The sequence below is a fragment of the Cornus florida genome, unplaced genomic scaffold (assembly GCF_030987335.1).
Source record: "Cornus florida cultivar Cherokee Brave unplaced genomic scaffold, ASM3098733v1 CherokeeBrave_3.0.0_Hap2_Chr06, whole genome shotgun sequence".
Taxonomy (NCBI): Eukaryota; Viridiplantae; Streptophyta; class Magnoliopsida; order Cornales; family Cornaceae; genus Cornus; species Cornus florida.
Genome location: NW_026775576.1, coordinates 103,760,740 through 103,779,696, shown reverse-complemented (window position 1 = coordinate 103,779,696; position 18,957 = coordinate 103,760,740). Strand labels below are relative to the sequence as shown.

Here is an 18,957-nt window from a genome sequence, read left to right as displayed (position 1 = left end):
TTCTTCCATTTTTTATAAACTTTTTTGGCTCAAAAAAGTCTTTAAGGTGCCAATAGTGCCCTAACGGGCTCTTTGGTTCAATTATTTTGAGGGAAAAAAAAAAAGAGACCAAAATAACCCAAAAAGCTAATTTTTAAGTATTATTTCAGCCAAACATGGCAGGCCTGCTCTGGCTAATGGGGTCACCGAAAACGACGACCCATTCCCTGATTTGCCCAATTTCTACGACCCACAATGGAGCAGCTGGGTCGCCAAAATGAGCCAGGGCCGGCCTGTGTTAGAGTTGCTCTAAATGAAAGGACACTTCTATCCCTAATTTTATAAAAAAATAATTATTTTTTTTCAAATACCATAATTACCCTTTTAGTTATAGAAATATATCTTTGTCTCATCCTCTCTTCCCAATTTAATATTTTGGGTCACAATTTCTCTCAATTATTTCTCTGCTTTGAATTAATTATCTCTGTTTTCTTTTAGTTAGAGTTTAATATTAATCTTTGTATGTAACAATAGAAGATTAGCACAGAAAGCATGTAAGAATTATCAAAAGTTTGTGAGCCATTCAACACCATCGATAATAATGGTGATGGTAATTTTTTCTTTTTCTCTTTTTTTTCTTTTTTTTTTTTTTTTTTTTTGTATTGTGTGTTCTGAATTTAATTTCAATTTTTTTTCTTCATGCGATTTTTAAGAATTAATTTGGAATGTATTTAAATTTTGAAAATTTTCTTGTTAAAAAGAGAGAAAGAGATATGGGTATGATGTCAAAACCTATATCTATATAATTTACTTTCCAAATATTTTCACCCTTTTTTTTTCCTTGCGGTATAATTTTTTTTTTTTTTTTAAAGATTAACAAGATATAATATTAATTAATTGAAAAAAAACAGAAAAAGAAAAAAAAAAATCATTCACTGCAAAAGAGTTCTTCAAGAAAAATATTTTATAAAAAGAAAAATTCTCAACAAAAACAGTGAAATAACTGATATAGAAAGAAAAAAGGTGAAGAAGATAACAATGAAATGGTAGTTTTAGCTAAATTAGTTAGTGCATTTAATATGTCATGTAATATGTGAAGAGGACAATTGATTTATTGCCACATTAAACTAAAATTATAGAATAAGTACAGAAGGTAAAAAAAAAAAAAAAAAAGTTTATAGTGCAAAAGTGGTTATGGACCTTATGGTATAATGCAAAGGGTGGTGATTAAAATAAAAGATGATGCATTAATTAGTTTAAGAATTTTTTTGTCATTCACATTTTTTTTAAAAAAAATTAAACGTAAGCGTTAAAAAGTGAAGTGGGTGAAGTTATAATATTGCCTCCCTACTACTATTATTATTATTATTATGCCCGTCTGTCAGCTATATGCAGAAAATAACACATAAGAAGCAGCTAATAATGCTTATGTTAACATTCGAATAGATACATTTGAAGGGTAAATAAAGAATTACAATAATAATCCATATTCTTTTAATAGTTTGAATCAATTGATCGAAATAATTATAAATGACGATAAAGTGACAAAATGCGTACATAAGATGTGAGATGGATTGATACGTGTAATTAAAAAAAAGTCGTGCATTGACTTGATGCTTATTCAATTAAGAAAAAGGAACACAAGAAAATCACATGCAAGTATGAAGTGGCAAGAATCAATTTCGCTTTGTGGTTGTGAATTAATTGTCTTTACACATGAGTTCATAAAAGTACTATTTTAAAGAGAGAGAAAAGCTAGGTACAGATCTCAATAGAGAGAGAGAGAGAGAGAGAGAGACAAAAAAAAATGGCTAATTTGTTTGTTAAACAGGCAAAGGAGTACTCGGAGAGTCGACCGGGTTACCCACAAGAAGTCTTCCAATTCATAGCGTCGAAGACACCAAATCACGACCTTGTGTGGGATGTCGGCACCGGCAGTGGCCAGGCCGCAATATCTGTCAGTTTCTCTCACTACAATTCTCTCTCTCTAAATTTCTCTCACTTTTTTTTTATCATCATTTTCTCCAATCTGGTAATTTTCTGTGCAATTGAGTTTTGTTCAATCCTTTTTGCATATCGTAATGTTTTAGCATTGTATAATAAGGATCAATAGTTTTTTTTTTTTTTTTTTCCCATAAAAATTACATAAATCATTTCATTATTATACCATACATGTGACCCCTAGCGAAGAAGAACCAACAAATAAATAACGAAGAAAAATATTTTTATGACCAAGTGGTCCAATTTATGTATATTTGAGGTTGCATGATCCTTTCTTTTTCTTTTCTGTTGGAAGACAAATATAATGATGTGAAATTGGTTATATTTTCTAAATTTGAAGAAAAGTGAAACAACTTCAGTTCGTAAATTGTAATATGAGTAGTATTCTAACACAAATCAATTTTCAGTTAGCTGGGATATACAAGAATGTCATAGCCACAGACACTAGCCAAAAGCAACTGGACTTTGCACCAAAACACCCCAACGTCCGATACCAATACACCCCTCCCAACATGTCCGCAGCTGAGCTCGAACACTGCGTGGCAGCGCGAGAAAGCGTCGACGTTGTGACCGTAGCTCAAGCCATGCATTGGTTCCACCTCCCCACATTCTACAAACAAGTGAACACACTGCTCAAAAAACCCCATGGAGTGATTGCAGCTTGGACCTATACGGTCCCCGAAGTCAGTGACACTATTGACTCCATTTTTCGACGAGTTTACTTCGTTGATTCAAGACCCTATTGGAATCCTGGCCGTCATTTGGTGGTGGACAAGTACAGAAGCATCGATTTTCCGTTTGAGCCGGTGGACGGAGCTGATCACACGGGGCCATTCGAGTTCAAGACAGAGAGGTTGATGGATTTAGATGAATATCTTGCATATACAAGATCAGGGTCAGCATATCAGACGGCATTGGACAAGGGCGTCGAGCTCCTGAAGGATGATGTGATCGACGAATTTAAGCGTGCTTGGAATGAAGATGGCAATGACCAGAAGATTGTCAAGTTTCCAGTTTATCTGAGGATTGGGAAAGTGGGCAATTTGGATAACTAGTTCATATCATTCACATTGAATATTGGTTCACATTGATTCAGAGCATACATTATTTGGCATGGTGTTAGAAGAGAATTCATTGAATTGCATATGAAAAATCAATTTTAGAAAACAAAAGAATGACATGGTTGCGTAACGCAACTACCGTGGTGTGTGTCAAGAATGACAAGTTTACTGAATTGATTTCTGTATAAGAAAATCAATTGTTAAGAAAGTTGAGTGGTCTTCTAAAATGTCCAGGCAATCAAATCCTACCTATCAGCAAACAAATTATGAAGCCCTACCCCCACACACACAATAAATCCTAATATATATCGTATGTGTTAGGTTGACATATGCACAGCTTTATTACATGCACATCATTGGTGTCACATTAGATCTCCTCAAATTAGACCATATTGATGAAAACCTTTGGTTGAATGACCAATTAGACCACATTTCTCCATTTTATAGGAAAACAAATGCGAGTTCCACACCATCAATCTTATATTCATCACAACAAAGGTCAAGTCTGATCCTTTCCATGTGGAAGCTTTGAGGGTTCAAGTCACCATGGAGGCATGGTCATATGCTAATGAGGCCACAAGAGAATTGAGGGTCATGAACTTGATCAGGTTAAATTTGAGATGATTCCAGGTATACAAAGAGGCGATGACTCCCAAAACAAGTTTCATTATCACATAGAAGATGGAACTGTAAATAAGCACCGCAATCAGCATAATGAAAAATAAAAATAACCCCATTGTGTTCTGAATAGAGGGAGAAAAGAAGTAACCATTGAGACGGTTACCACCAATCGATACTTCAAAACATATGCACGGGGATCTCATTCCGTCGTGGCAAGGGCTGACTGCAATACATCTTCAAGGTACTTCTCAGCAGCAGCATACTGCCTCTTTTTGTCCTCGATTGCTAAAGCGGCCAAAGCTTTATCCTGCATAAATAAAAAAGATTCTAAAAAGTAATGTCCCTGAAAGAAAAAAAAAACACGTTAATGTTTGGTATTCACTGAAATATGAAACTTACAGGAGGCAAGTCTTGGTAGCTTCTCAAAGTATCAAGGATGGGCTTTGTTTTCTTCTCCAGTTCCTTTCTGTGCTCTGCCATTTCAACCAAGACTCCATGGCTGATCTCTGGGGTGTAGCCCACGCGATTTAGTATAGCCTGCTCCCAAAGACGTATGAGCAATTCACATAACAAATTCAGATTGCATGTCATAACTTAATTGGGTGTCCGTATATATACATAAACAAAGTTTGATTGCAGCATTTATAAAGTTTGATTGCGGCATATATATATATATACATATATCCATCGGATTCAGTTTACAATTAGGATTATATAATGAAATACATCAAAAGAAGATCCAAGATGCAAAAACGAACTATGGATTCTGTTAATCAAAATACAAAGAACTAGTCTTTAAGAGACCCTTTCCAGAAAGGAGGACCTTATGCCTAATATGCCATACCCACAGCAAAAAGACAGGGACATAGATATATGACACGTGACCTGTGTCTAATAGGTGTCTGACACAGATACGTTATCTCTTAGGCATGTCTATGCTTCCTGGACTAGTCCCTCCACCGCCATTCTAGATCTAATCGTAAAACTTACGAATCCACATGGAAATTCTGCAAGCATAACATTTAGGGTCATCTTAGGAGAAAAGTTAATTACAAGACTCCACTCTTCACCTATATTTGAGATAAGGTGGGAGGATGAAGGAAATGGCAATTATTCTGAGTCTCTAAATGATAATCCTCCTTTGACCTCTTTTGTTGGAATAACGTGAAATAGGTAAATACTGATGAGACCCCTTTCAGTATGTATGTAACACCAATTAAGAGAAAAGTAATGTAAGAGCATGCTTTATTAATTATATTGTTTAACTTTGAGAATTTTCATCCCTAGTGTATTCCTTGGTCTTAAAACTACTAAAAACGGAAAATCTTCCTTACAGAGACTTAAAGCATTAAATCCATTACCACTAACTTATGCTTAAAAGTCAAATAATTTATTATAATTTCCTAGAACTCCAAATTCACAAGATTATGGAGTTCAAAACAAGTGTATAGCTATTCCTTAAGTTGCATGACAATATATATATATATAATACACACACACATATACATAACTTCAATATCCATGTCCATTTAATAATATCTTTTACACTCTGCAGCTGCCAATTGGCATTATGTGTCACTGCGACTATGATTTAAAACGTTGGCCCTAAGAACAGTCTCTGATCCAACATAAAATCTTGGAGCATGTTACTTCTTCAAATTTCTGCAATTTCTAGAAAACAAAAAAATCACTCCAGAATCTCTTAGAGAATCTAGAGAAGCCAAATGGATGTATTAAAGATACAAGCCTATTCCAAGAAGTGTTGGGTTGTCTTGTAGTACGCTCCTGAGCAGTTGATGTACAAACCTTCCATGAATCAAAGAGTCCTAGTCTTGACTCAATATGACCTTGAAATTACTTTGTACTTGAGAAACTCCCAGTAAAAAAGATATCTGGTCTTACTATTGTGCTTTTTCTTGTAGATAGCATAAAGATTCAAGATTTCATTAATTGGGACTAGGATTTTTATCATAGGCACATACTATGAGACAACCCTCATCTCACTCACAATGAACTTTATATTTTGACAGCATTATTAATTTGAACACTTGCGTATTCAAGAATGAATTTTAGATTTCTTAAACATGTGAAATTATGAATTATTGATCTACCCCTAAATTTCTTAATTTGATTAGTCTTTGCATCTTATTTTTCATAAGGCCTTGGATGTGGTTCTCGTGAAAGACAAATGGTGTCCCAAGGCCATTACCCAATTACGGTATATTTGTGGTTAGGCCATAGGAAACATTGGTACACGCTACTATAAATTAAAAGAAGTTGGGACATTTACCGCAAAATGTCACTGCAAGGTTTTATCCCAACTTACTCATGTGTACATCATGACCATCGCAATTATACTGGAACATAGTTCACCAGACACATCCAACAGATATCCCAACTGTTAACGCGTGTGAGAATGGTTATATATCTGGTAGTGAATGAGCGTAAAGGTCAAGTCAGTTGGTGGAGGAATAGTGCCACTACACATATGCTTCCTCGGTCCTTTCCCTATGCTATGCCCTAGTCTTCTCCCATCTTCCATCATTTCAATATTATACCAACCATCTTAGAGTGAATCACTCCATCCCCATTCACATCACCATTCTGATAAAAACCCAGTCAAATGATAGTAGTCCCTCCCAAAATTATGTCCTTTGTATTAAAAGGCTAAACTTAATGAAGTCTTTAAAAGCCTTCAAAAACCCTAAATGAAGGTATAGAACTCTTGACAAATTCATCCCCTCATACATGGCCAATTCTATTTACTTAAATGCGCCTAATCATCTATAGTTGACGTTTAACAAGTTGACCTACTCTAATGACTAATGAGTCTTCCCTTGATATCCATTCCAAAATTCATACTACATGAAGAAATAGAAATTTTCAATGTGTTTTTTAATTTAAAGGCTATCTCCCAGAGCAGCTCTTGCCTGCCGGAGAGGACTTAATCTTTGTCATTAATTTGCGCAGAGTAGCTGTTATCAAACTCAAACCCATATCTTAATATAGGCAGGCAGTATGATTTACCATTTACGCCGAGTAATGAGCCCGTCAACATTTAATTAATTTAATTAGTTTAAATAAGTTTCAAACTTCTGAAATAGAGGCTTCACAACTTGACCTCTTCTGATGGGTCTATGAACATTCTTTTAGACCAAGAGATATTTACAAAAGTCTCCCATTAGTATGAAAAAGGAAAAAGAAAAGGAATGTATGTTCAGTACCAATTTTTGTATCACCAAGTTTAAAGCAGTTCAATCAAGGGCGTTAAGTTAAAAACATTGTAATACTCTGAGTTAGAGGATTTTTACTTCCTTCTCATCTAAATTATGGTAGGCAGAGAATCATATTTGAGGACTTGGGTTTTGATCCTGCAGCTACCCTTCAGGAATTATTTGCCAGAACATTTTTGAAGTATATTATCTACCGCCAATAAACACGCTTTTCACATTCTGAGCTGTGTTACACTGTTTCAACATAACTCTCAGAGTTCATAAACCACAATTAAGATTAAAAGGGATTCTGACAAGAATAACTGCTGGATACAATTACACTGCACCACATATGTTACAGTCACAAACAAGATAAATCTTGGTGTCAATGATAGTAGGCTTAGACAATGAAAAACTATAACAAATGGACAACCACTTTGGATGATATATGAATCAAGAAACATATATTGAAATAAAAAAATACGAACTAATATAAATCATTGTTATGGTCACCATCTTGTCCTTCCCTCAAAAGAAAAAAGAAAAAAAAAAAATTTAGTCAATGGTTTGCAAACCTCTAATATTCTCCAAATAAAATGAATAAATTCATAGGTAACTGATAAGATACTAAAGATATATCTAGAATTAGGCAGGGGAGGGAGGGAGGGAGGGAGAAGGGAAAGAGGGGGGGGGGGGGGGGGGGGGGGGGGGGGGGGGGGGGGGTTTGCGCGGTGTAGAGAGAGATATAAATCATTGTTATGGTCATCATCTTGTCCTTCCCTCAAAAGAAAAAAGAAAAAAGAAAATTTAGTCAATGGTTTGCAAACCTCTAATATTCTCCAAATAAAATGAATAAATTCATAGGTAACTGATAAGATACTAAAGATATATCTAGAATTAGGCAGGGGAGAGAGGGAGGGAGGGAGAAGGGAAAAGGGGGGGGAGAGGAGGGAACAATTATAACACTGAAAAAAAATAAGTGGCACCTTGTAGTTGGAATATTGTTGCAGGTATTGCCGCTCCTTTGAAACCATAATTGTCAGGTTTGTCCTCCAATTTTCCATTTGAGCCTCACAAGGAGCTACATCATCCTCCAGTTGTGCAAGTGTTCTACCAATATTTTAAAAATTAAAAATAAATTATGTACTTCTAGATTTAAAATTAATCTAATGCAAACACTTTGCTTAAGAACTGTAAAAAAATTTATGTAAGAACCTAGAAGCATACAAAGGCTTTACCTTTTCAAATACGTTAGCCTTGCAATTGCCTTTCTTGTGTAATCAAGAAGAATTTTGGACTCCTTTTGTACTTTAGCCCTCTTCTCATCCACACCAGTTTTTCTTAGAGAAATATCCCCCATCGCTACAAGAAAACTATATGTACATTCCCAAGTAAGCCTTTGAAAACTAAAAGGGGAAAAAAATAAAAATTGAACAATATAGAACTTGAGAAAAAAGACAACTTGCCTACTTAGTTCAGTATCTCTAATATTCAACAAATTTGCCACATTCGAAAGAACTTGTGCTGATCCAACCACATTCGGAGGCAAACTTTCTTGTGCCAGTCCCACATTCTCTAATATCTCTCTAATCCTTGCAGCTACAATCATAAAAAATTTCAAAACACCTCCTCACGAAAACAAATATAGTACCATAACAAATAAACAAGCCTAAAAATCACCACCGTTAGATTGATTAAAATTTCCTCCACCTTCTAAAGAGTAAGTTAAGGTTTCAAGTCCCAATTGTGACAAAGTGTGAGTGTGGATGTGTCATAACTATCCACAAAAAATTAAATAAATAAATAAGAAGAAGAAGAAGAAAAATACATATACATATGTATATATATTAAAGATATAAAGAAGATTCATTAACCTTGGGAACGATACTCAGCTGCTTTCTGGCGGAAATCATTGGCAACAATACCAGCAGCTTGAGTTTTGGCTTGAGAGACCGCGGCAAGATTATGCAAATGAGCAATGCTTCGAGGAGTGTACTCGAAATCCGGAACATCTTTTCCGGCTCCATCAAATTGAGAGACAAGCCAAGATTTAACTTCTGCAATTCGACTCGCATCAAAACCACTCTTTGCTTCAGTTACTGGAGGGTCAGCTACAGAAACTGTATCACTCATTCTCTTTCCTTGTTCCTCAATTGAAATTTACAAAGGAATCTCTGAATTTGTTTTTTAATAGGAAAGGGTCAAAGTTAATCAAACAATGAAAAAGTTGATTCCTCTGGTTAAAATCAAATAGAAAAACGCAAAAGTTGAATTCTTTTCAAATGGGTTATAACTTATAATCCAGAAAATGGAAATGTTTAATCCTCTTGAAATAGCCTAAAACCAGATAGAAATGGAAAAGTAGAATTCTCTTTAAATGGGTTAAAATCGTAAAATAAATTTAACGGAAATCATCAACATGGAGAAGGATCATAAAAATATAATGCTGATCTGAGAAAACATGATTTGGGTTTATGAATTCTGTAACAAAGATCAAGCTATTGACAACATGGACTATATAGAAGTACCAGTTCAAATTGATGAAACCCTAAAACGGAATAGGAAAATAATCGATGTAAAGAAAATTTAGAGAGAGAGAGAGAGCAGACCGACGACCTTGATTGAGGAACTGTAGATGTGTTAGGTTTGCTTCGTCCGAATTCAACTGTTGAGATTCGAAAACTTGAACTACGCTTTGGAGGTATGTACCCTTTTCAAGCGAAATTAATTAATTTATTTCAAGTTTTAATACAGTATACATTTTCAGCTACTCATTGAGGGATGATATTAAATTTTCTTTTTACAGGTGAATTACACCCTTACTTACTTTTTCTTGTAAAATTCTCGCTGTTCAAATTTTGTTGAGAGAGTTATCTTACGCTTCACTTTTGATAAGTAATTTTGTCAATTTCATTTTAAAAAAACAAAATACCGATAAATCATACTTTTATCTTTTAAGGATTATCAAAACATTTCTTATATTTTTAAATGTATCCATATTTTCCTTTTGTAATTTGTGATTATAATTTTTTCTATTTCTGGTTTTTAGCTGTTATTTACATTTGTTGAAAATTTAAAAAGTTTCTTATATTTATATTACTTTTTACGTTTTCTGAATTGATAAATAAAAGAGGACTTTAAACTTTTATTAATTTAAATTGAATTCGAAGTCTTGTGTAGAATTTACAAAATTTTGCCAAAAGAAAAGAAGATTTAAACATACCATAAAAGATACTTATTAAAATTATTATTAACTTTTTTATTTGAAAAAACATTTGAATAGTTTAAATCATCTAGTTACAATTAAAATTAATAATAATGAAATTTTAGACTTGCTTGGATAACTGAATTGAAAATAATTAATAGTTTTGGATTGAATATGGCACTAAAATTGTAAATGCAGATGTTTGGAAGAGTGTCAATGAATATTATTAATTTTATATATATATATATGATTGAAAATATTATGAGCTTATAAATTATGCTAAAAAGATTTTAGAAGTAGGGACTTAATTAGAAGGAAAAAGTAGTATTAATCAGTAATTTCCAAGTGAACGAATAAAGTTGAGTTTTCAATAGAAAAAAAAATTAAAAAACCTCTTCTAATAAACACGATAAAACCCCAATTCCTAAATTCAAGTGGTGCCTCTGGCAAAAATGAATCGGAACTAGTGACAAATGTTAGTTGTAAAGAGTGGCGTTGATATAGTCCATCTAAAGTCATTCCATTAGCATAACAAATGACTGCAATGACATTTTTTCCATTTGAATTTGATATTGGTTTTTAGAGATGATCTTTTTGTTCCAGAGCATAAATATGCTACCATAAGAAAAAGCAGAACTAAATAACAAACATAGAAAATCAATAATTTGTACCAAATCCAATATGTTTTGGCATGACATTAGCACAATAGTCATACAGTCCAAGTAGAACAACTCCTACCATTTCTAAGGAGAAAAACAACTCCTACCATTTCTAAGGAGAAACTATCTGCTACTAGATTGCGCTAAAAGGCATCACCAAACACAACGGTAAGTTACATGTGACCCGGTAATGTCACCATTATAAGTAACTTTCACCACCTGCCCCTTCTCAAGACCATAATATCGTGCAATCGCATCTTTTAGCAGCATTCGAGGAAGCTGGAAACAATCAGACATCAAGTAGTTTAACATCAGCTAAAAGAATGGCAATCAAGTATATCAACTGTGATTTAATAACAACACTTCTTAGTCCTTTCAAGATTATATCTTAAAATTCAAGTTCACACAACAAACTATTTACGGAGGTCCAGAAATGAAGGGATATACTCCATATTGCAATCAGTTTACAATTTTTTGCCCAAATCTACATAAATAAATCAATAAAAGTTTAATTTCTGGGTTGCATTAACTAAAAAACCCCAACAAGTCTTATGATGCTTAGATTTGCATCTCTACAAGTTTTAAACAAATAACTTGAACGCCTTCCCCTTTACTACTGTAGTTTTATCAGTAAATTTAACTTCCAAAGGTTAATCTCATCAGCGGATTGCATGCATTTTTCTTTCCCCACTTGCACCAAAGCTATCAAATACAAAGTAATCAACAAGTTAACTTACACAAGGAAGAAAATAGTTTTCGAATTAATTGGCCATTCAATAATTTGGGCATGTGAATTGATTGAGGTTATGGCCTTTACATAGAGGGGAATGGAAACATAGACCCCAGGTAATTGGGAAAAAGGCGGTGGTGGTGGTCATTGTTATAGTATTAATTAGCCATTCACCACCGGAATATTGGCAATGCCCAATTTTTTTTTTCCTAGTTTGTACTCACAAACACTTGACTCTTCTGAGACTTGAACTCTGACCTCCCTTTGGAAAGTAAGAGGCTGATACCGCTAGGCCACTGGTAGCAATACCCAAATTATTGATCATGATTTGAACAATTTTATATTTGATGCAAAACCACCAAATCTTATGCATCAATCTATCAAGAATTTAACAGGAGTATGAACAGTGAAGCTAATCAAAACCAGGGCTTGAACTCCCATGTGCTATTCAACTTATAAAACAGGATACCCTTCTAGTATCAATGCTTGGTGCAATGGTAAAAGCTGATACCACCACGCGTGGGAATGCACAATTGATTCTTACTGTCGTAGTTTCATGCATAATATCTACAAAGTCTAGGCCTGTATCAAGAACACCTACCACTGGGCCATCAGCGGAGTTGGTATAACCTCTCCTCCTCCAAGGGGAGGTGAGGGATTCGAGCCCTATAGTGGGCATTTGTGGGTGTATGTGTGAGTAATGACCTTTCTGAAAAAATAAAAAATAAAAATAACACCTTTCCCAGCATCCCGCATAGATGGAACCTACAACAAATGTGCCTGTGATCATAGCATCCAACACAAGAACATAGAAACTCATCAATGAAGCAGACAAGAACCTGTTTCTTAGATGGTATCATCCGTTCTTACTTTCATTATCTTTGGAAACTAACCTGTTTTTCTTCCAAACTGTACTTCTTTAGGAGCTTTTGTTTCTCTTTATCAGTCAGTACCCGATGCTTTGGCTTCAACACATGCTTTGTAATATTAACAAGCAAGTCGGTAATCTGAAGACACCAGACCATGATATGATATTAGGTGCATGAAAAGGAAATTCAAGAATGAGATAATCCAAAAATTATAATTGTCACACAAAAAGTTGTACATAAAGAAGACAATATATGCATTTCCCGATATACATAATCAGAAGGGTTGACAAAAATATTAAGCTGTTAAATTTTAATGAGCTTAACAATAGACAGAAGTTCATCATTCGGAATAAGATGAAGTTACAAGGAAGGATAGTAATGAAAAATTACTTGGTATCTATGAAATGTCATCTGAAAGAATAATCAGATAATGATTTCGATATATGGTGGCATGAAAGCAAGAGATACATGAAAGACTGAAGCCAATGACATAATGAACTGAATCTGTCCCAGAAAATCTACTCAAAAGGTTTTTTCTTAATAGGATCTCCCCCATGCAAGAGGTGCCAATTATGTAACTTGAATGCAGGCACATTGCCCCATTAGACCCTCTTGGGCATACATGGTTGGCGAATAAGGAGAATTAGAAGTAGAACAAGAAGATACTTTTTTGGGTTCAAATGGCTCCTCTGCACAATAATAATTTGTCCCCAAGCTATACACACGCAACACATTTGCAGAAGCAGCATCCAATGCCTAAAGAATGAAAAGTCCAACCACCATAGTGCATGTTTCTAAACAAACAATTAAGATAAATCTTCCCTCAACCCAGAATTCTGATAGTGAAACCATTCAGTGATCATCGTCCACAAATTTGAATCAATGGTGTGAAGTATCATTAGATCATTAACATATATTAACACTAATATATACTCCTAAAAAAAAAAAAAAAAATACCAAAACTTTAATGGTATGAGAAAACTTACTTGGAATACTTCAACTTTAAATGAGAAAAGATCCACAGCTTTCAGAGCTTGGTTAGTTATTTTATTTTGCAATATTAATATCAGCCGACTCAAACTGTCTTTGTTAACTATCTGAGTTGCAATGCTGCGGATGACATTTACTTTTACCATACCTTGCCCACAGAAAATGACCAAAATCTGCAATTAAGATAAAAATAAATAAACAATTACATTCAAACATATAGAATTGTCTTTGATTATTAATGAGTGACACCGGACATCATAGAAGTGAAAACCACAAGCTAAAAAATAAATAAATAAATAAAATCTCATTCCAGCAGCTGTTGTTCAACACCCATCGTCTGTTTTCTAAAAGATTACCATGTCAGATGCCACCAATTAAGCCTTCCAAATGTATTGATGTTATTATAAATAAACATATATAAAGAGGCTCAATAATAGAACAATACTTCAATGATAAAAGCTGTGATTTTGTTTCTACGATAGGAACACCAAGACTCCTTGAGGAGATGTTCTTGGCCATTTAATCCAGGAAAGTTGTTATTTTCGGAAGTCCCAAAGTGCAGAGACCATCTCATTACTGCCATCCCAATGGGTCCTATTGAGCTGCCCATTGCATGAGGCCGCATTTCATCGAACTTTCCCATACACATGGATGCGTTCCATTTGGATGCACCAAACCACGTGGCAGCCTCCCATTAGGACCTCTGGTCAATATGAGGACTTTCCCACACCAATGAACCATATAACGATTCATCCCATCACAATTGGGTGAGACTCTCTGTGACACTTAATACGGTCCTACCTTTTCTGAGGCAGAACAAGTGGTCCAGATGCTAGGAGAACTGGATTATATATGTGGGAGGTTAATCACATGACAATCCATGTGTCACAAACACAAAAGCCACATAATCTATAAAGCCAGAAAGTCCATACTAATGGTATGTTTGGTTGGAGGGAAGGATTGAGGAGGGATGGATGAAAGGGGGGTTAGAAGAATCTCTTCATGTTTGGTTGGAGGAAAGGGAAGAGAGGGAGGAAGCAAGGAGGGATGAAGCATCCTTCATTTCTTTGCATTTTTCTATCTGCCCAACATTGGGGGGAAGAGAGGAGGGAGAAAAGTATCACTGCCAAAAAATATCTAATTTACATTTTTAACCTTCATAAAAATTAAAAATAAATATTTATTTTTTATAATTGTATATAATGAGGGTATATTAGTAAAAAGACTACAAATACTCTTTTTCCCTTCCATCAAACCAAACAAGAAAAAAGTGTTACCCCTTCCATCCTCTCTATTATCCATTCCATTCAACCAAACAAAAAACAAAAAATGAGAGAAACACCTTCCCTTCCCTAGGGATGCCTCATCCATCCCTCCCCCTCTCCCTTCCATCCATATTTCCATCCCTCCAACCAAATGAAGCATAAATGAATGAAACACTATTTCCACAAGGAATGAAAGACTCCAAGTTAGGGCAGGACATTACATCCTTCATAGTTCCAAAATCCAATAAACCTAGAAATGGTTGAGGCATTTAATTGCCAACCATAAAACAAAGGAAGGTAAATCTCGCAAGGATTTTTTTTATTTTTTTTTTACAAGTAAGATATGCCATACACTTGCAAGGATAAACCCCGCACGAATGACGAGGAAAACTATGATTTTTATTTTTTGGAAAAACGAATCTCTCAATTGTGATTATCCTCTCTTTTTTCCCACAACCATCATCATCCCTCTCACAGAGTAACTAATTCAATTCCACAATTTTACTTCAACTATAAATCAATTTCATAATTCTACTTCAATTAAAACTTACAAAAATAAAATCCACATTTAAAGTACATATAATATAAAGAATACATCCAAGGTTGGTGTGAATACATCCACAATACAGTAAGGTGGTTGTGAATTCATATTTAAGGAAAAGAATTCATTCACTCAAGGTTAACTATATATATAAATATATATATAAATACACCATATGAACCATAAGAGAGAGAAGAAAGGCTTAAAAGGGTAGTTCAGTCTTAAAAAAAGTACGTTTTTAGTGTCCCATTAAATATAGAAAACAAGTAATTAATGAGCTTGAAAGTAGCCAATTACAAAAGCAACTGTGGAGGAGTCGCCAAACATAAAAATATAAACAGGGGAGAAAATTATTCAACGCTCCATTACTGAGAGAGAGAGTTGTTCTTGTCATGGTGTACTGAATCTGTTAACTGCCCGCCATCATTTTCTGATAGTTTGCTTGACTCTCCACCTAGACAGGTCCCATCTAATTATGAGTAATATCTCCATACTACTCATATTCAAGAACCCACAGAATACAAGCCTAACCATTGACAATATCGACATAAAGAGGCTACTCTCATATTCGAACCACCATCCTTGACAAAAAAACAAAGCCACCCCAAAAGATAAAAATGAAAAATACAATATGAATCCCTGAAGAGTTTATAATGTTATGTTTCCATGAATGAAGTTACAGATAGATGTTTATCTATTTCTACATGGTTAAACTGATCAAAAAGTACACATGAACTATCAATTGAAAGAACAACCATGATAGTGATGACACAAAATGCATATTTAGAGAAAAGAATATTGACAAAGTTACGACTTTTAAATGAATGCCGCCCAAAGACGCAACCATTGAATTCTGCTACATTTTTACATTTCTTTGTACACATTAATGATCCACAATTTCTCAAACAGGTAAAAAGAGCCAAATGGAGGTAGATTATATTAATAGTTCTGAATTGATTTGATTTTTCCATTAAACTTAAAGAAGAAGTAAACCTATAATTTACTATGCCCATTTGCCTTTGCCCTATGTTTGTGATTGACTTCATAAGAATGGCCCCTTGGTCGAAGAGAACATTTACTATGAGATAGGCCAGGCCACATTTAAATTTCAACTTTACTCATTGGATGAGATGATTGATCTCTTAGGATCCCTGGGTCCTTAATCCCCTTGTTTATGTTCTTCTGTATTTCTTTCTTTCTCAATTTCTTTCTTTCTCACGTTTGGCTTGTTGTACTTGGATGCGTTCCCCTTTTGAAGGCTCTTTAATACATCTTTACTAATCAAAAAAAAAAAAAAAATCAACTTTACAGATTCAAATATTGATGACAATCAGTCATCGAACTGTTTCCATGGTTAAAACATGTTAACCCTGACCCCAGACAACTCCAGAACAAGTAACATCCTAAGTTCTTATTCCATAAAACATCCATGTTCCTTATAAAAACAAATGATTGTCCCAAATTATGGCTCTATACCAAGAATAGAAACTTAAAATAATAATAAATTGCATCTGTGTCTTTATACGCATAGAGAGCAAAAAAAAAAAAAGCAGAGCATAAAGACGCTGCTGCATTCACAGTATTACTGAATTTAGTAGTAACAATAAATTTTCAACATAAAATGTGCGGCCATATGCCCTAGGTCTTTTCATAAAAACTGAAAGAAAGAAGCCTACACAGCCAACTCTTTTCCAAATGAATTCACCAAAAACGTTAAAAACTATATTGAGTGACCAAAAATAAATTCTAGAGTGTGCAACTAGCGGAATAAGACCCTGTTAGAGCCCTTAACAAAGAAAACCCTCATGCGCACATGACAGTGTTTCAGTTCACCTACTAAACCATAAAAATGCTTTAAAATCTAGAAAATAGAAAGAAAAAAAAAAAAAAAAAAAAAATCAAAATTTTATTTGTCTACAGTTTTGTGAAAACCATTATCTGGAAACTAAATTAAATAAAAGAGGGCCTTAATTTATAGAACTGCATACCACAAATCACCACAAAAGTAGAAGCTCATATATATATATCTGTTTGGTTGCTGAGAAAAGCAGGGAAACATTCCCTTAAACAGGGTCTAATACAACACTTCACTTGTGCAAGTGCCTCAGTCGTGAAAAGAAAAACAACAGGAAACAGAAATAAAAAAAATTCCATTTTACTTTACTTCCATTTCTCGGCAAGCAAACAAGAGGGTTGGTTTACTAAAAACAAAAGAAAAGAACTCTGACCTTGTTTGATGGGTCGGATCGGAGAGAAGCCCCAATCCGAAGGCGGTCGACATCGGGTTTGTCGGTGTAAATGGATCGAAACTCTTCAAGAGAGAGATTGATTTCAGAATCAGGAACAACATAGCCTCTGTCTCTCAACATCTCCAACGCAGTTCTCCGTGACAGGTAGTATCTGTGACTCTCCATGCTACCTTCGTCCATAAAGCTGCTCAAACACCTCCCCAAACCCTCCCTACCATTCTCATGATCCCCTCCATCCAGCGCCTCCGCATCCATCGTCCCCAAAACCCTCTCTCTCTCTACACTTTATCTCTCTAAAAACACAGCTAATTAGGGGATGCTCCCAGGTTTACAGTCTTGAATTGAATCACTGGCTCACTGGAACTGGATGACTCCTTACTTTAACCGGAAAGGAAACCTGGGATGTGATTTTCTCACCCGAAGGGTTCGATGTAATAGCGTATTACTTGACACGTGTGATTTGTGGCCAATAAGATTTTGACGTGTTATTGACGCAATGGTGCCTTCCGGTAAAAATATCGGTTAAGTTTACTGACGAGAGTTTCCTACTTCACGTGGGTTGTGTCAGATGGTGTCAAGCTTGATTAGATTTTGCAGAAAAGTTGAATCTAAATGTGAAAATAAAAGTAACTGATTTACTTTTATTAAACAAAGTTCTTCTAATGGGAGGAATTCCATCCATACCACTCCGGATGAGATTTAAGTAGGGGACCTGTGCAGTTGGGCATGGAATGGAAATCGAATTACACTGTGACTTAATTTGTAGAGTGGAATAAGTATATAATTTCAGCTATATATATTTTTTTTTTTGCCTGGTATGATATTTAGAATGAGAATGATTATTCTCTTTAAACAGAAATTCATTCTACTTCTAAATAGCCCACCAATATAATCTACCACCACCACAATCAGCCTTTCCACAATCACCTCCTTCCACGGCTACTTTCTGCCACTACCACTGCCACCACTATTGTGGTCACCACCTTCCTCCATCGCCATCACATTTTTGTTACCGTCGCCTTTCGCCACTGCCTTCCACCGCCACCATCACTAACGCCTTTCACCGCCACTACTGAGAATGGTAATTATCAATTCATTCAAATATCATTTCATATGTACAACTAAGTAAGATAATGAAAAATGATCATTTCATTCAAATTTAAACTTCATTTCATTCCATTCAATTTCATTCATGCCCACCAAACTAAGCGTGAGGGTGCAATTAGGGCTCCATTTATTTCGACGTAAAATATATTTTTTGACAAATATTTTTCTTTTTCAGCTAAAATATTTTTTTATTTTTACTTTTTTAGTATTTGGTAAAGGTCTACGTCAAAATTGAGATCTAGTCACTCGGGCAAACATGTAAAATAACTTGTTGAAAATTGATAAATAAGTTATTTTTGTTCAATTTTAATATTTTTTTTCTTAGTAAATATTTTATGACAACCAAACACCATAAAATAAAAAATATTTTCTAAAAAATATTTTACATCTAAACAAACAGAGCCTAGAGTAAACTCGTTATAAAAAACTACTTGTATTTTATTATTTTTTATTAAATTTGTCATTTCT

At 34.6% G+C, this 18,957-nt stretch overlaps 3 protein-coding genes across 5 annotated transcripts; 1 reads left to right on the top strand and 2 right to left on the bottom strand.

The window, feature by feature from the left end:
- Nucleotides 1-1,669: 1,669 nt before the first annotated feature.
- Nucleotides 1,670-3,249, top strand: LOC132313546 (uncharacterized). Its single transcript, XM_059812355.1, has 2 exons — nt 1,670-1,936; nt 2,388-3,249. The coding sequence occupies exons 1-2, from the start codon at nt 1,787-1,789 to the stop codon at nt 3,033-3,035; spliced, it is 798 nt and encodes a 265-aa protein (XP_059668338.1). The 5' UTR covers nt 1,670-1,786; the 3' UTR covers nt 3,036-3,249.
- Nucleotides 3,250-3,631: 382 nt separating this feature from the next.
- LOC132313545 (AUGMIN subunit 1) lies at nt 3,632-9,617 on the bottom strand. Of its 3 annotated transcripts, none has more exons than XM_059812352.1 (7): nt 9,491-9,617; nt 8,749-9,048; nt 8,341-8,473; nt 8,113-8,247; nt 7,861-7,984; nt 4,062-4,199; nt 3,632-3,969 (listed from the first exon to the last, which is right to left on the bottom strand). In XM_059812352.1, the coding sequence occupies exons 2-7, from the start codon at nt 9,005-9,007 to the stop codon at nt 3,862-3,864; spliced, it is 897 nt and encodes a 298-aa protein (XP_059668335.1). In that variant the 5' UTR covers nt 9,008-9,048; nt 9,491-9,617; the 3' UTR covers nt 3,632-3,861. The 3 variants fall into 3 exon arrangements, with proteins under 3 accessions (XP_059668335.1, XP_059668336.1, XP_059668337.1); XM_059812353.1 differs by having other exon boundaries at nt 9,484-9,611; XM_059812354.1 differs by having other exon boundaries at nt 8,749-8,931; nt 9,491-9,589.
- A 1,099-nt stretch (nt 9,618-10,716) lies between these two features.
- Nucleotides 10,717-17,791, bottom strand: LOC132313543 (DNA-directed RNA polymerase V subunit 5A). Its single transcript, XM_059812351.1, has 4 exons — nt 17,362-17,791; nt 13,324-13,500; nt 12,362-12,475; nt 10,717-11,017 (listed from the first exon to the last, which is right to left on the bottom strand). The coding sequence occupies exons 1-4, from the start codon at nt 17,635-17,637 to the stop codon at nt 10,892-10,894; spliced, it is 693 nt and encodes a 230-aa protein (XP_059668334.1). The 5' UTR covers nt 17,638-17,791; the 3' UTR covers nt 10,717-10,891.
- Between the last annotated feature and the right edge of the window lie 1,166 nt (nt 17,792-18,957).

Coding starts and splice junctions, on each gene's coding strand:
- LOC132313546 (XM_059812355.1), top strand. CDS start 1,787: ATGGCTAATTTGTTTGTTAAACAGGCAAAGGAGTACTCGGAGAGTCGA. Junction 1,937..2,387: donor GTGGCCAGGCCGCAATATCT/GTCAGTTTCTCT, acceptor ATCAATTTTCAG/TTAGCTGGGATATACAAGAA.
- LOC132313545 (XM_059812352.1), bottom strand. CDS start 9,007: ATGAGTGATACAGTTTCTGTAGCTGACCCTCCAGTAACTGAAGCAAAG. Junction 7,985..8,112: donor AGGCTAACGTATTTGAAAAG/GTAAAGCCTTTG, acceptor AAATATTGGTAG/AACACTTGCACAACTGGAGG. Junction 4,200..7,860: donor AACAATATTCCAACTACAAG/GTGCCACTTATT, acceptor CTTTGGGAGCAG/GCTATACTAAATCGCGTGGG.
- LOC132313543 (XM_059812351.1), bottom strand. CDS start 17,637: ATGGATGCGGAGGCGCTGGATGGAGGGGATCATGAGAATGGTAGGGAG. Junction 13,501..17,361: donor GATCCGACCCATCAAACAAG/GTCAGAGTTCTT, acceptor TCTTAATTGCAG/ATTTTGGTCATTTTCTGTGG. Junction 12,476..13,323: donor TTAAAGTTGAAGTATTCCAA/GTAAGTTTTCTC, acceptor TGGTGTCTTCAG/ATTACCGACTTGCTTGTTAA.